Source organism: Egretta garzetta, unplaced genomic scaffold (genome assembly GCF_000687185.1).
Source record: "Egretta garzetta isolate BGI_Z169 unplaced genomic scaffold, ASM68718v1 scaffold259, whole genome shotgun sequence".
NCBI lineage: Eukaryota > Metazoa > Chordata > Aves > Pelecaniformes > Ardeidae > Egretta > Egretta garzetta.
Genome location: NW_009260770.1, coordinates 2,020,111 through 2,036,487, shown reverse-complemented (window position 1 = coordinate 2,036,487; position 16,377 = coordinate 2,020,111). Strand labels below are relative to the sequence as shown.

The 16,377-nt window shown below is 37.9% G+C and overlaps 1 protein-coding gene across 2 annotated transcripts in view; it reads right to left on the bottom strand.

Annotated features, from left to right (window-relative positions):
- PTPN2 (protein tyrosine phosphatase non-receptor type 2) overlaps window positions 1-16,291 on the bottom strand; it is a 31,561-nt gene extending 15,270 nt beyond the window's left edge. The window contains exons 1-6 of one of the 2 annotated variants that reach the window (XM_035901627.1): window positions 16,213-16,291; window positions 15,305-15,329; window positions 13,456-13,546; window positions 5,657-5,757; window positions 4,935-5,033; window positions 3,623-3,760 (exon numbers count right to left, since the gene is read on the bottom strand). In XM_035901627.1, the coding sequence (XP_035757520.1) occupies window positions 3,623-3,760; window positions 4,935-5,033; window positions 5,657-5,757; window positions 13,456-13,546; window positions 15,305-15,325 (450 nt within the window). In that variant the 5' untranslated portion in view covers window positions 15,326-15,329; window positions 16,213-16,291. Of the gene's footprint in view, window positions 1-3,622; window positions 3,761-4,934; window positions 5,034-5,656; window positions 5,758-13,455; window positions 13,547-15,304; window positions 15,341-16,212 lie in introns of those variants that run through there. The other variant, XM_035901628.1, reaches the window with a different exon arrangement.
- Window positions 16,292-16,377: the final 86 nt, after the last annotated feature.

The following is a 16,377-nucleotide window of genomic DNA, read 5'->3' as shown; positions in this document are numbered from 1 at the left end:
TTTCTGTGGTCATGAAGACCAAAATTAATCCCTGTTGCAGTTTGTCAAAGTGATATGAGGACGCTCTACAAGTTTAAAAGCAAATGTTTGCCACGTTTCAGAAATCCCTCCAAAACACTATAGGAATTACATACACATCTGTATACCACAAGATCCCAGAACATGACCTGCCGTTAGACTGCTTGCCTCCACAAATAACGTATCTTCTCAGTACATTTAAAATTTTGGACATTGGAAACTAGCAGCAAAGCAAATCTTACCTTCTTGAACTACACTGGCACTTCCTGGTTCATCCACAGGATCAGACAGTGAGGGCCACTAAGCAGCCTTGCGTCACCTTAATCTAACAGCAATGGCCACATGGAAGCTGGGTATTAAGTTGAGAATCCATTTTGCTAATGGGTTTTTCCAAATATTTGCTATTTGCAGAGGACTCAAGATTCCACTTGGGGTTTATTAATGGACCTTACTCTAAAGTATCATACCACCAGTGTCACATCAAATCTCTTCTAGTCCTTTCTTCTCCAGCAAATATTTTCTTTGCAAACCTTTTCTTCAGCTGCTTTATTATTATTTCTAGGAACCCAGTCTGAGATACATTCATCAAGGCTCCTCCAGCCATTTAATTCCTTTCCACCGCTCCATTTCCTCACCCAGTCAGTCCCTGGTTTCCCTCAAGTACTGATGCTCATTTGCCCTCCCACAGCTTCACTGAATTCCCCAGTACCAACCTCGTGTGGGGTTTTGCTTATAAGCATCGCTGTATCTTTCTCCAGGTTCCCCGGGCTGTCACACCAGAAATTACTGAAAACACAAGTTTTCTTTCTTTGAAGACCAGTATTTATACTTGTGACAGGGAAAGCTAAAAAGCAGCCATCAAGAACAATATAAAAATACGCATTCAACGCAAGGTGGAGTCTTCCAGAAGTTGGCTGTCAATACCTAACAATTCCCCTGTCATATTGTCAAAAAACTTAACAAAACCATCCAGTAAGGTTATTTTACAGATTTAACAAACGGCTCTCATAAACGCCTATCACTTCTCCAATATACTGGGGGACTTTGCTTCAAATCACAGACATGCAGTAGCTAAACACATAAATGATTTATGAATTTTTAACATGAGCACAGTATTTTTCTTCTACCCTTATTTTCTAACAGAGGCAAAGGTTTGTGGAAGCCTTCACAGTCAGTCTTTCCTCAAGGACAGTTCTGAACCTGAGCAATTACAGCAGAAAGCAGTGGTCAACTTTCAGAAGATCTGACAATTAACATCAACAAAACGATGGAGGATACACAATGAACCATGGTGGAAAGGCAGCTTCAAATTTCTGTGTTCTGGAATTCAGACTAGGTCAGGCAAAAAGTAAGGAAATGCCACAATAAGCACCAGCAAGACAAAGCACATTAGAAATATTTTCAAAACTTTTGGAAAGATACCAATAAACACCACCTCCTCTCCAAAGCTTTACTGGACTACACTAGCCACAACAGCAAAACCAAATGTTTGCCTAGAACAGATATAAACAAATCAAACTGCCAAATGCCTCCATCTAATCCTAAAAAACAAACATTGCCCCCCTCCCCAACCCCCACCTGTACTTCTAACTGCTCTTTAACAAAACAAAACAAAAACACCACCAACAAAAACAACCAAATATTCAGAGGTTGTTTAATTGGCGAGAAGATTAAACAAGCACTTTACTCTTCCTACATATGTATTTTGCTCATGTACTAGAAAGATTTGTTGCAGTAACACAATTTACTTGAGTTCAGAATGATTATATTACAAAGACAATTCTAGTTCTGTTTTCAAGGAAATACTAAAATTTGTTAAGCATTCTTGGAATTCAGAGTCTATTTTGTTCGTGAGTCATCGTATATTCCAGGCGTCAAGTGGCTAAGTATCTTACTACTCTGCCTCCACTAAAGCCCCCTCCAGAATAACTTGTATAAACACAGTTAAGCTCACATTTCAAGTTACTGTGAATACTTGGTTCCCACAAGTTTTATGGTATAATTATCAAATTCTTACAGAAGGCTGCACTTAACATTTGCAGTGTTGTTCTAGAAACTATGTAGCTTTTCTGTGTGAATAACCAAGTATGTTGTACTTCTTGGAGATGTTTTACACAAAAAATATTCTTTGGAGTTAGTATTTGTGGAGCCTTATAGGAATGCTAGGGCATTAAAATAAAAATTCAATACAGTAAGTTTGCTAAGTATTTGTGAAACTGAGTTACATGACACACAAGAAACTCTGGACAGCATTGACGGGCCTGCATTACCAGTCCAAAGCAAACCCAGAAGTTTCAGGGCTCAATAGCTCCAACTCAAAGGTCTTATACGTTGTGCTGTTCCTCAAGGAATTTCTCCATTTTCCAGCTAATGTCTGTATAATTTCATTATATGTACATGTCCAAACATGTACATATAATGAAAACTGCATCCTTTGAAAACAGGAAGTTTAAGATTCGTGGCCTACATCAGCCAGACAATTCCTCTAAGAAGCCGTTTTTGTAGTTAGGAAAACTTGCCTCCGTTTTCCAAAACGGAAAATTATTCTTTCTCAGGCACTAGCTTGCAAGCACTACTACTCTTTTTTTTTTTTTGATTTTGCTGTCAACAAACAAACAACTAAACAGAAATTCTTTGGGTCAGTAGGACAGAATTTCATAAAGCTCTTCTTACGTTGAATAGACCAATGAACAACATTGCCAAGTTTTATCATGTTGATCTCGTGAGGGAGGTTTCGAATTAACGAAGATCATCTCAAAGTACCATTAATAGTTACTATAAATTCAAATAATTTCGACCAAATATATCAATGTTTAGTTGTATAAGACAACATGCAAAGGAACATCTTCAAGCTTTCCTTTCCCAAATCCACTGACAAGACAACCTTGAATAAAACTTGCCATACTAGCACTCATTTAATATAAGGCAAGGTTTATAGGGAGAGAGAATATCTTACAAGACATAGCTGGAACAAACAGACAAGCTCTTCAATCCTGTCTTCAGCTCTGAAACAGAAGCAGCAAATTCCAACCCAAGCTCAGGCCAGGAACAATTTTTTTTGAGCTTAACTTGATTAAACTGTCAAAGTGCTTAATTTTTAAGAGAAAAGGATGGTTGGTCCTGTGGAGCAAAAGGGGAGGTAAGCAAGAGGAAATAAAGTTACCTATCTACAGGTGGTAATCACCCCTCCCCCAAAACACTTAGATAGCTGAACTGAATTATAAGGAAAAATAAAGTTCCATTAAAAAACAGTAATCACTGAGTCTGATTTCTGATATTCAAAAGAAATCAGAAATTTCAACTCCTAGGTTCCTCCTTTTAGGGGATTTCTTACAGCTCCTCTTAGAATCACCACTACCATCAATTACAATTCAGCATGTTAAGGTACTGCCAAATTGTAAATGTAAGTATAAAAATGCCGAAGCCATTCTCTCTTTTAATGTATAGATTAATTCAGGTCTACCTCACTAGCTTGCACAAATACTTCTTCAACATTATCAGAAGCAAAGTGCATTAAAGTTTTCAGTGTAAAAGCTCAATCAAACGTTTTTCATTACATAGTTAAGCCCAGAAATATGAACTATACAGACTGAGAAAAGCTTACGTTGATATTTTCTAACTGCAGTAGATGTACTGTGTAATAGGATTTGACGTCTTCAGATACTAGCCTCACACGGAAACCTGTTTCACTGAATGTCATAACTTCCTCTTCTTTTGTTGGCCAGTATTGTGCACACTTCACCTAATTTATTTTAGGAGAGAGAGAGAGAGGAAGAAAAAAAAAAAAAAAGAAAGAAAAATCTGGTTAAGTATCCTAGTATCTTGGGCTTTGCATGAGCAGATTCTGAGACCCTGTTATTCAATACAGTAGACTCAAGCACCCACTCCCAGTTTGAGGAATTCTCAAAGTCCATAATGTTTACAGCCAAGTTACTACAACTGTTTCAATGGCTATTATGCATTCCAACTTCATCTGTTTATGCTTTCTTTCATCGCAGGGCTAGCACGTTTTGAGATAAACCCTTCTCCCTCTCCCCCCCCTCTAGTTCTCTACACTGAACGGAGATCTTTACTCAGCTATTTCAACAACATTTCCCCCCTCCATTTCTGACGCACACACCTGCACATTTACATAACCGATATATAACACATCCAGTTTTCCCAAGGCTTGCTGAGTACCAGAAGATTCTAGCAAAACAAAAGAATGAACTAACAAAGCAATGCAAAACTGTCCCTTGTCCTTCATTCCTCTTGCCCTGCACTCAAACATACTGTAGGAAAATTTCTGTGTAAGAAAGTGACTAATCAAATCTTTTTCACTAACAAATCTACTCTGAAGAAAAACCATAAACCGCAAATGATATGCATTTGTAATAAAATCCACAGTGGTTTTAGGCACGTTAACAGAAAAACTACATCATAACAGAAGATTTGTGTATTCTGCACGTATGCCACCAGCTGCACAGAATCAAAAATAACTAGACCAGTTTGACAGCTGCTGGGCAGCAGCTTGTCTTCATTGTCACCAAGAGCTAAGATCACTAGGTAACAAATATGCTACTCTGTTAGATTTAGAAGAAATAATCTAAAGACACTTTAATTCAAACTTCTTTTCCCACCTTCCATTTTGTTCTAGATAGAGCATCTTACACTGCTTCTACTCCATCTTATTTCTATCTGTACATCCTCCTTTCTCAGGACATTGCTTTCATTCTTCTGTATGTGTATTTCTTAGATGCCGTTTTCACCAAACTGCATTTTGTGTCTTAGCTCCATCACTTTAATGTTATATTAAATACATGCTATGCTGCACACCAGTGAGAAAGTCTACTAGTTCTTTTAACATACCAATCAAACATTCAACTGTGTTAAAGTTATGTGGCTTACTTAACAACTTTAGGCCTAATATTACTTACCGATTGTTTTTCGACAATTCTGTTCAGCATGACAACTGCTTTGGTTTGTTGTTGCCATACCATTAGCCAAAAATGACAACATGTATTAGGTAGTGGACCCTGTGTAGTAAAGAAAAAAAAAAAAGGGTGGGAGAATGTATAGGCAAAGCAGTCTTTGAACACAGTTAATAGTTCACTGTGTAAAACAGGAAAAAGTCTTCCTCTGAAAAGTTTAAACAAATTATTAATAGAATGATAGAAATGACAGGCAAGAAAGTAACCACACTGCACAGATCATTCCTGTACTTAAAAGTTTAAAAAAAAAAAAAAACCAAACCAAACAAACAAAAAACCCAAAACAATGAAACAGCAAGAACCGAGGGAAAGGATGTTTCAGTTCAGGCATCAATACTATTGTGCCATTAGAAGAAAAGCTACTGCAGACATGTTCAGAAGGTGTAAGATGAAATAAGGGGTAAAAGTATTCTTGCAAGCTATTTCCAAAAGAACTGAGGAAAAGAGCAAGAAACAACTGAAAAGCTTTATATAAACTATTAATACCTAAATATCCCCTTCAGCTTTTTTTAAAATATGTGTTCACAACTAGATCAAACAGGCAGTTACTATGAGATATTTGTAACTCGAAGAGACAAAGAACCATCCAAATACAAATTGCAACTGTACAAATTCCCCTCCCCCAGATTCTTAATTCCTAGAACAACCTAGTAATTGGTACTACTTACCTGTGTTAAAATGTAGTATCTCTGGGCTTCTTCTATGACCACTAGGCTGGCATTGATATAGTCATTCTCAGCGTTCTGCAGTTTTACACGACTATGATCATCTAAAATTCAAAGAAAATTAAGAATTAATGACGCATCCATCTTGATGAATACTCTCTAACAGGCAAGTTTAGGTCTGACAAGCAATTAGAAATAAATTCTGCAGTACTAACAAAATGGCAAACTACAAATATACATGAAACTAATTTCTCGTGTAACTTTGATCACTGCCTGTCTCGTGTTCCCCTCAGTATTCTATCAGAGTAATTTCAGGCAGCTATGAATAGAAGCTGCTCAGAAAACTGGTATACCCAGTTTTCTTTAAAAAACAACCAAACAAAACAACCCTCCTCACATGCCAAAAGGTGCTCACAGCTATCCCTCAACAGTTGCATTTCCTTAATACAACAGCACCACAACACACACCAGGCAGCACTCTGTCCTATCACACCAGATCACTCTGCTGCATGGTTTCCTTTGAGTTCAGAATTCCAAGATTTTTGGTGAACTCAAGTTTCATCGGTTGAGGTAGAATCATAAAGTTAAACTCATACAGCTAAAAAAAAAAAAACACAAAACCCAAAACCAAACCAAAAAACCTACTTGCAATTCAAACCAAGCTTTGATCAATTTGATTTTCCCTGTCATGTACTGTTTAATACTACATAAATTAAAAATACCAAAGAAGGGGCATATGCAAAAACGTACCTATTTAACATATCTTCCAATTCAACGAAGCCTAATCTAATTACACAGTTTCAGTCTCTCATGATTACACAGGCAAGACAGAAGATTCCCCTATTTATGGCAAAGGCAAGCAAAGGACTCCATTTAAAATTCTATTATTCATATGGCAAAGATTATCAGACTGTCATACTAAAACACTGCATAGTAAAAAGGCACTGTGGCTGTTCCTAGAACCTTTTAGTATCTGATTTATCACCCTCTAGCAGACATTTAGGTAATCAGACTTGTTCACAGTAAGTAATCCTTCAGCCATTTATTAGAACTGTATTAAATAAAAGAGCATTTTTAGTTTAAAATTTGTACACAGCTGCCTGCCAGGAAACAAGATCCAACTGACCGCAAACTCCTGAAGCTCAACTGCCTAGACAGACTGTTTATGAGAAGAATAAATAAAAAATAGCAAACTAAAACGAATTTAAGAGACTTCAACTCATGTCAGGAAGAGATTCCATACAGAAACTGACCCAGCTGAGAGTGAATTACGGCGCAATGCCAGTTTTTAACCTACATTTACCTGGACTAACCCACAGAACTCATTCGGGGTGCAGACTGATGGCACAGCTGCCGTTGAAATGACAGCATAGTTTTCCCTCTCCCATCCCCACACCAAAGGGCTAACTTCCTTTTGACAAACATCCTGGGAAATGCATAAAACCCATGAGTTTTGATATGAGCAACTACCAAGCATCACGTTCAGTGCAGCTATGATAGCTGAACTCAGATTAAGTCCCTACATCACAACCAGTCTATACAGCACAAGGCTTATCTAAGAAATCAACGAATCTAACTCCAGATGGGCAAAAAGCTGATGGGAATCAGAAAATAGTTACTGAATTAGAGTAGGTAGAATAGTTACCATCTTGTTCTATGGCCCTCATGAGATTGTATAAATACCTTCCATGTTTGGAAACCCAGGAAAGGTGCATTTATTAGGTCTTGATCTGCTTTTACACTCTCCCTCGTCTATCTGCTATTGGCAACTGTCAAAAATGATCTTGCTCGATTCAAGGAAAGAACTCAACAGTAAATTACTGGGTTTTTTCTGAAGGATTGAGATTTAGGGTTGCCATCCTGCCTCCTTTAGCTACTAGCTTTTATATACAAATGTGCAGAGAACAGAAATATGCCGAAAACCTGTTTTTAATACAAAAGCATCAGAAAGTTACTGGTTTAGTCTGTTTTCATTAGCATTCTGGCTGTAAAGCAACACCATCTTGACTTTCATGAGTCTTGAAACAATTTATGATAGATCTCTATGAAGAAAAAACTATTATCAAAGCCAAGACACAATAAAATTAAGACACATGTGCATTTAAAAGTAAAATACATCTCCTTGTATTATTTTTTTCTGGATAGTAAAGTGTTACTTTTTCCTTTCAAGTATCACTTTATCTGAAATGTTTCTACTGGATAGAAACCAAGACCTTTGTAAATATTACATGTCATTTGCCAACAGGAAAAACTTAAGATCTTGTTATAGTAAATCACACATACCGGTACTAGTGTTCTCGGAAAGATGACGTAAGCAAGCACTGTTAACAGTTTAATCACCCAGCAGCAGCTGTTGTATTGCTGCCAGTAGGAGATAACTGCCGAGGCCTTAATGAGGATGCCTAATGTCATCTTTACACACATTTCCAGGCTTCTTTTTTGCTTCTTATAAATTATGCTTTGTAAACATGACAAATACAATTCTGAAAGTTTTTTTAAAAGCCCCTTTAAGAACTAATTCTATTCACAGACAGCCTGCCTCCCTCCTGCTCCCCAACTAAAACAAAAGTGATCCTACAGATACACTGGCATACCCTCCACAGGACAAAAAAAGCCACTAGAATATATTGATTTCCCCTCTTTCAAGGAAAAAGGTTTCTAAAGGACACAATGACCTAGAAACCTCATTCAAGCCCTGGCTCGCTCTTCTGGATTAAATGAAGGAAGCTGACTTTTGACAGTGAGTTAGCTGTAACATATTTCCTGTATGTAAATAATTTCCAGTTACAAAGTCCTTTAGATTTATATGAATGATAAACCTATCTTAAATCTTATCTTAAAGATTTATCTTAAATGTTGCGAAGACCACAACAGGGAAAATATAGTACTAATTTTCTGAAGTGCTAATTCCCCTACTTCAACAAACTATGCGGCCTGAAAAGGAAGTGGAAACCTTAAAAACGCTTCTTGTTCTGGCTTCTGCACTAAGAAAACTCCTCTCACAATGACCCTGCCTGAGATAAGCAAACTCTTATTACCTACTTCAAGTGAAACCCTGTCTCACTGATATCACACTCCCCATGTCTCAAATAAGGCCAAGACTGCACATTACACATCATTTTACCCACTCCCTGATAAAGAAAATGACATATCCAGTTAAAACAGAAATTTGAAACATTTTGGCATTTCACATCACACAGTTCTTGCAGCTGGTTAATGAAAGGTTTTTACTTGAAAACAACTGTGTTTCTAGAAGTGAACGATCTTCTGTCGAAGAGATGCCTCTGGCTTCCCAAATATAGAGCTACTAAGAACAAAGGAGGTTGAAATGCTACTTAGTGGATTAAAGAAAGTCATAAATAAAACATGTAGCCACAAGCCATCCCAATGACCCAGCCTGACCCTTTCCCGCCTGCCGGCAAATCCCCTTCATTTCACTAAACTAAATCTAGCCTATCTGAGCCGCCAAATTATTCGAATTGCAATACTCTATGTCACTCGACTTACAGCCTCAAGTTTCAGAGGTAGCCTAAGGCAAACGAAAGGCTAAGTGACTTTTCCCCACCCTGTCACTGGTTGTACGCAATGAATGCCATCATATCAATCACGGCCTAGCTCCTAACCAAAATGTATTCACACTGAAATATATGCATAACTACTGCATAGAATCCTTATACTTTTAAGCAGGACTGTGAAAAAAAGACTTAAGGTACAATAAAGTTTAGATCAGTATGTGCTATAAAATTCCCCTCTTCCCCAACCCCAAAGAAGTATCTCCAAAAGAAGCATGCCGAGTTTATTTATACCATGTTTCTGGTAACAAGATGTTTTAGAGAGTCATCAGGTAATACCATAAAATTCATCAGTGTCAGCTTCTAATATGGACAACAAGAAGCGCAGTAGGCTTATTTTGGACAGATCATCTCCCTGTTCCCAGCGAATACATTCAAAATACAGGACAGAAAGGGAACACTTTTGCAAAGATAATTTATCAGCACCAGCACAAAACCATCCACATGAGCTCCAACTCTGTTCCCCATAAAGCACGCCACTCTTCACATTCCTGTCTCCCTGGTCTATACTCTATGACAACTGTAAGCCTAGGGCTGAAAGGTCCAGCGCAGAGTCTACTAATGGGCACAGGAAGAAAAGAAGTCACTACCTCTCAAGACCCTCCAGCAGCAACATGATCTACCAGACAAAAACGTTCAGATGACCTAAGAAACTGGGCTACACACATTACAGAGGAAGGGTAATGATACAACTGTGTAAACCCCCATCTACCCTCCAAAAGAAGAAAAAAAAAAAATCCTGACAATTTTGCTGAGGGGATTTCCTTCAGAGCACAGTAAGCAGATCTCTAAAGGTGTTTACAGTCAATCTGAGACACTAGACTCCTCTGATATGGACTAAGGATAAGATTTAGAAGGAAAGTAATAAAAGAAATCTTAGTGTTTCATTAAAGTTATCAATAAAGAATAATAACCCCACAAGTTATTTTCCTCTTAACAATGTTTTCTGAGAAATGGTTTCATCTGTCAGGAAATTACTGGCTGTCAAACCAAACCTATTTCAGATTAACTTCCTGTTTCAGTACTACTACACAGCCAAAACACTCCTCTCCCTACTCTAGCCTAATACCAAACTGCTAGACTACTATTTTTTTTGGCTAAAGCAGTAACTCCTGAGGGCTTTCACCCAACCAAACTTATATACACCATAGCTCTTTAGCCAACAAAACTGGATGCTAACAAAAATATTTGTGAAACCGGAGAAAATGTGAAACTCAGCTGTAATGGGCAAAGATGATTAGCCTTTTCCAGCTAACAGAAATCAACTTCTACCTAGAAATGTATGTAATGGACACACAATGGTTTCAGCATGCATGTCCTGCCTATTACGGTTGAAATGGGGCAAACCAGCCCAAAGCATTTTTTCCTGTACTTGTAATTGACATCTTTTCTGTAAAGCAGAATAATCTTTGCACTTCCTCTTGCAGACATACTGCCTCAGATTTTAGACTGGCTTGGCAGCTATCTAGATTAACAAACCATTTTCTCACTGCTATGGAGAAATAAAATATTTTCATCAAATTATGTCTTACAGTATGTTTAAATAGCTAGACCTTAAGAGTTCAACTGCTGGCTCTGAAGGCCTTTGACTATCAGAGAATATTAGTTATTATCACCCGTTTTCATTTAAACACTGTTAGAGAGCAGTAAAATTTGCAAAGTGAAGGGCTGAGATGTTAAGATTGTGTAAGACTGAGTCATCCTGCATTGCTGCAATGCCAGTTCCTTGCTTACATGCGCCATGATTAGATGTGTTCACCACAGTGACCAAACCACACAGCTACTACCCCAGCTGCTTTGAAATTTGGGTACTGCTATCTTGAAATGTTTTTTACCGTATATTCCCCTCCAGGTCTCTTTTTCTTCCCAGCTCTCACCATCATTACAGAAACAATTATGAATCATATTTGAAAACACAGAGATGCAAGATGCAACAGGAGTTAGTTCAAAGACAGTGTTTTGCTCTGTTCTCCTCATACAGCCTTGCTCCTAGTGCCCAGTTCTGCAGGCGGTCTTGGTGGCCCAATTCAAACCTCCATTCTTTCATAAATGCTAAAAAGAGACACACTTCATAAAGTTCATCACCTTAGTTCAGTCATCATATTACAACTCCTGTCAACTAGCATGTAATGGCCCTAACCCCTTCCTGAGCCCAACTACTACTACAAGACTAGATTTTATCTGTCTCTCTCTGCTCTTGCACAGGGTCCAGGGATTAATACAATCACATAATTAAATTTCCTTCTGGCTAAACAAGCATTTCAGATTCAAGCTTTGCCATGACCAGAGCAGAGGTGTCTGGCACTCTTCACTATTGTAAAAGGCATGCCATGATTAAGGAAAATTTTGAGCTCCAAAAAAACTACAGGAGATGAATGCAAGTCACACCTCTAAGATAATGCAGGCATTATTAGATGCTACTTAAATAACACAATGTCTTTTTATTCATTTGGTTTAGAAACACTCTCTTTTAAAGAGAAAGAAAAACCACAAATACATTGAAGGTAAGGTGCCTTTCTCTTTGCAGCAGTGCCCAAGAAATTAAATCCATGGATGGGAGAAATGGTAAACGCATGAATACAACTTATGCCGCAGAAGCTGTGTAGCATATTGGAGCCAGGAATAGAACTTGGGTCTCATGGGTTCAAATCCAATTTCCTGTCTTCTCTTCTTATGACCCCCATCCCAATTTAGGTATGAAACAGAAAGCGAGTAAGACATGGTCTACTTTACCACAGGTAAGATGCTGGTGCTGTGCTGTAAAAGGACAGCAGAACTGGGACACCTATGTACCTCTGCGTAGATCAACAAAAGGTCCAGCAGAGGCCTACCTCCCTTTGCTGAGCGTGCAGCGGAAGTTAGTAAGCCTTGACTGACTTGAGGTATCTTCTTCAGAACTATACATTTCTCAAATAGGCCATACTGGGGAATGCCACACAGAAGCAGTAAGGAGGCTGAGCATCGAACTCTTAAGTTCAGTTTCATGAGAGCGCAGTATCGAAATTTAGCATTAAGCCAGACTGGATCCATTTGGTGTGAATTGCTGTGCAAGTTAGCGATCTGGCAGCAGCCTAGTGAGCAGCTCGCAGCACTGCATCTGACCAGCATGACTCAGTCCGAGACCCTTTCCGTGTAATTTTGAGAAGTGCTCTGCACATGCTGTTACCACAACTTTCAACTGGAAACAAGGAGTTCAGCACTTCTCCAAATCTTACAACAGGTATTCAGATTAGGCTCTCAAACAAAAAGCCCCAATAGACCAGCAACCCTTCAAAAATTATAGATCCAGTAACAGGAAGGCTTTTACGAGCCTTTGGTGCTCCGGGAAACTTTGTACTAAAGAACAGACAAACACTTATCCTGTTCCAACTTCAATATTTTGTAGAAAAAGTTAAGGCTGTATTAATTCTTTTTCCTAGTCCGTCTGAAAGTGATTTATGACAGCGTTCACCAGCTATAACTATGTATTGGTAATCTTTTGCTCACATGCCTTTTTATGGTTTTGGATTACAGTTGCTGAAGTAAATGCTATTGACAACGAGTCCCCAACACTTCAGCGGCAAAGAAGCTGGTAAAAAACCAAGCTGTCTTCATCTGAGATACAAGATCATTGTGCCACAAAGACCATTTTATGGCAGTTAGTAAAATACAAAGTACTCCACAATATATCTATTTGCATTGATAAAATTAAAGAACAACTTAATGCATACATTCTTCCAAACAGACAAAAGTAACACAATCTCAAGTATTTTTTAAAGCAACACTGAGTGGTGTTTATTCACACAATCTTATAAATGTAAAAAATCACTTAGCCCAAAAGGAAACTGCTTGTGTTAGTCCAGGTTTATTAACGTAATTTCTGTGCTTGTTTTTGTTGATTTTTTATGACAGATAAAGCAATATGAAATCATTTCCTTATGAGAAAAATATCTTTAAAATATTACTTTGCAGCTTACAAAAATTTACCTGTATACTAATAACTATGATTTGCAGTCATCTCATTCACCATTCAGCACAATTAATTTAATCCACGAACTTTTCTTCCTTCTGTTACACACATTTGTGTATGCATTATGAAAAAACACACTTATCGTAGGATACATGCCTACAGAAATAAACAAATACAAAACTTACAGTGTCCATGATTTATTAGCTACAGTAATTCAAAGTAAACTGGGTAAGTAAAACGTCTAGGAAGTTTACCACAATAATTACAGAAAATATACTTACACGGACTAACGTCTCTGTATCTGTTTCGATTTCTGTTTTCTGGATATTTTGCAACTCTATGAGGGTAGTCGCTGGATTTATGTCGGATTTCCTTTAGAAGACAAAAAATGCAACTTACTTATAGCCAGTAAGCTGATTGAGGCTAGTGTTCTACACACCCTATTGTAAGACTTTCAAGCTTATTCATTAATCAAGGTTATTAATAATTAACGTTTTTAAACAAACCTTTACTACACCTAGTATTATTTTCACTGCAGAAAACGTGTGTCTCATTCTTGGCGAAGCTGTTGGCATTTCCCACACCATCAAACTAACATAAGCACAATTTGGTAAGCAACTGATGTAGCAGGAATAAAGGGGAAAAAACCCAAATATTTATTATGCTTATGGTTTACCTCAGACTTGCATGTTATCTCCCCCAGTAATAAGAGACTCAGATAGATAGAACTGCCAGCAATATACTGCTAGCTCCTTTACAACAACCAGCAGCATAAATTGCCACAAAGGTAAATGAACTAGTTAATGATTTTATGGCTGCTGTTAACAGCCACAGGATTATTCTCGGTGGTTTGACAGTTCAATCCATATAGCTATAGTAGTTGAACATGATCCAATATGCAGGAACAATTCTAGACTCAGAAATATCTACGTGAAATCACAGCCTGCTTCTCTCCGAGCATTAATACAAGCCTTTCAATAATCCGCATTTGGAAGATGTTCAAACATACTCATTTACACACTATTTTAAGGAGCATACTGCTCACACATTCTGAATGTTCAGTTTCATTAGTTTTTTGCCTCCGAGTGTATCTTTTCCACAACTTCACTAAGATACACAGATTTACCTTATGCAGACAACTGAAAACACTAGCTGTGGGCTATTGATGAGCAGCCTCCAACGAACTGAAGCATCCCTTTATATCTCTGTAGTGATGCCATCTCTGCAGGCATGTTGTACGATACAGAATTAACAATATTGTATTTTGAATTCTCCTTTTGTTTTTATATGCTGCTGCTACATATGATCACTATGTCCCAAAGAGCATTTAATCTTCTCTTTACACCTAAGCATTCTTTGATCTTCTCTGTTTCCACTATCTTCTTTGTCTTCTCAAACTTCCTAAATAGTCTATAATATTCCCAGAACATGAACACAGCCAAAAAAGGACTTCGGTAGAAATCTAACATACATAAGGAAGCTCCATTTTTAGTATCTGGCGTGTGACATTACTTAAGTGCAGTGCCAACCTGTAAAGAACCTAATCCACAGCGTAGAGCAGCAACTGTCAAGCATCAAGGCTCTATACATTTGTATAAAAATCTCTTGATCTGTTAGAGAATCAGGGTTTTTATTTTGATACAGCACACGGGAATTGGTCTATCTCCTCTAGTTTATACGGCTTACAAGCTTTGGGAACAACCACATGCACATAGAATAAATGCATCTGGCAGGCATGCACTACCAATTTCCCATGAAATGTAAATTTTATATTATTTCTTAACAGGATGCATTGTAACTTGTTTAAAAGCACTTGCATGCTCCATGCACAGAAACAGACATTAAAACAGCTAGAAACACTGGGGGGGGGGGCAGACGGCTTGCTGAAAAGAATTAAACTTAGTGACTAGTTCTAATATCAGTTTTCCCACATATGATCCAGCCATCACAAACTGGAGAAACAAACCAGATGCCAGATGTAACGTAAGGCATATTACACAAGAAAAACTTGCACTGAGGGGGAAAAAAAAAAACATAAAGTAGTGAAAATCAGTATTATTTTCGGTCATTCAGATTGGATAGGAGCACCGCGAGTCAGCGTTAAGTATTCCAAACTTCATAGGATTTTACCACAAGTCTTGGCAAATTCATGGAACTGAAAGGCAAATACACAAAACTGGTCTCAGCAAGAATAATAAAAAAAACCCTTAATACCCAACTTATTTTTCTTCAGAGAAACTTACACCTCTCAGGGCAAATATATGTGTTTCTTATACAACAGTACCATAGGAAAATGCCTTCCTAAACAAAAAAAATCAGTGTAAAAACAAGCAGTCAGCAATTAAGAGTATTTTCTACAAGTCTGTGCTACTTAAAAACATAATTTGCTATTTTCTCTTTATGCTTTTAAGCAGATCTGTGTTCTCTGGTTTTAATATAAAACAAATATGTTAAGTACCATGGAAAAATCCTGAGTTTTCAAAATCTACAAAATCAGGGAAACATAAAATTCTAATACAAAAACCTTTATTAAAAAATATTCTACAGCACTGCTGTAGTAAAATTAGGAAATCGATACACAATGTTTAGCAGAGCTTAATATAGAATCTTCTCTTCAGTTTACTTCTCCAAGTACTGCTAAATAATATTAAAATGACATGGGGAAGCTAACTTGTTCAGCCTGGATATACCAGGTGTAATGCGCGTGTACTTTTTTACCTCATGAAAAATACTGGTTGCAGAAGTCGTCCCTTTCACTTTTATCTCACTAACTTAGCTCAGTTTATTTCTGCTATCCCCTGTCAGATTCAAAACACAGTTCAGTAATACACGTCTAGAGAGAATGTATTTGACCTACGCGTAAATCAAATACACCGCTAATTTAAGAGAGAAAAAGCACAACTTAAAGCCAGTAAAGAGAACTTTCATTTTGGGTTGTTTTTCCTCGTTTGTGAAAGAGCCGTGTAAAACACATACTGGCTCAAACACGTGCTCTAGTATTGCAAGCTTATCCATAAAGTCTGCTTTACGGAACTGACCCAGAGACTGTTACTGGAAGTGAGTAGCCTCGTTGGTGCCAGAGCAAAAGGGCAAGCAGCACACTTTCTGAGAGACAATGGCGCAGGCCTCCTGCCGAGGCCAAGCTGGCGAAGGCAGCGGTAACAGGCGGGTGAAGAGGGCGAGCGGCCGGCCGAGGGAGCCCC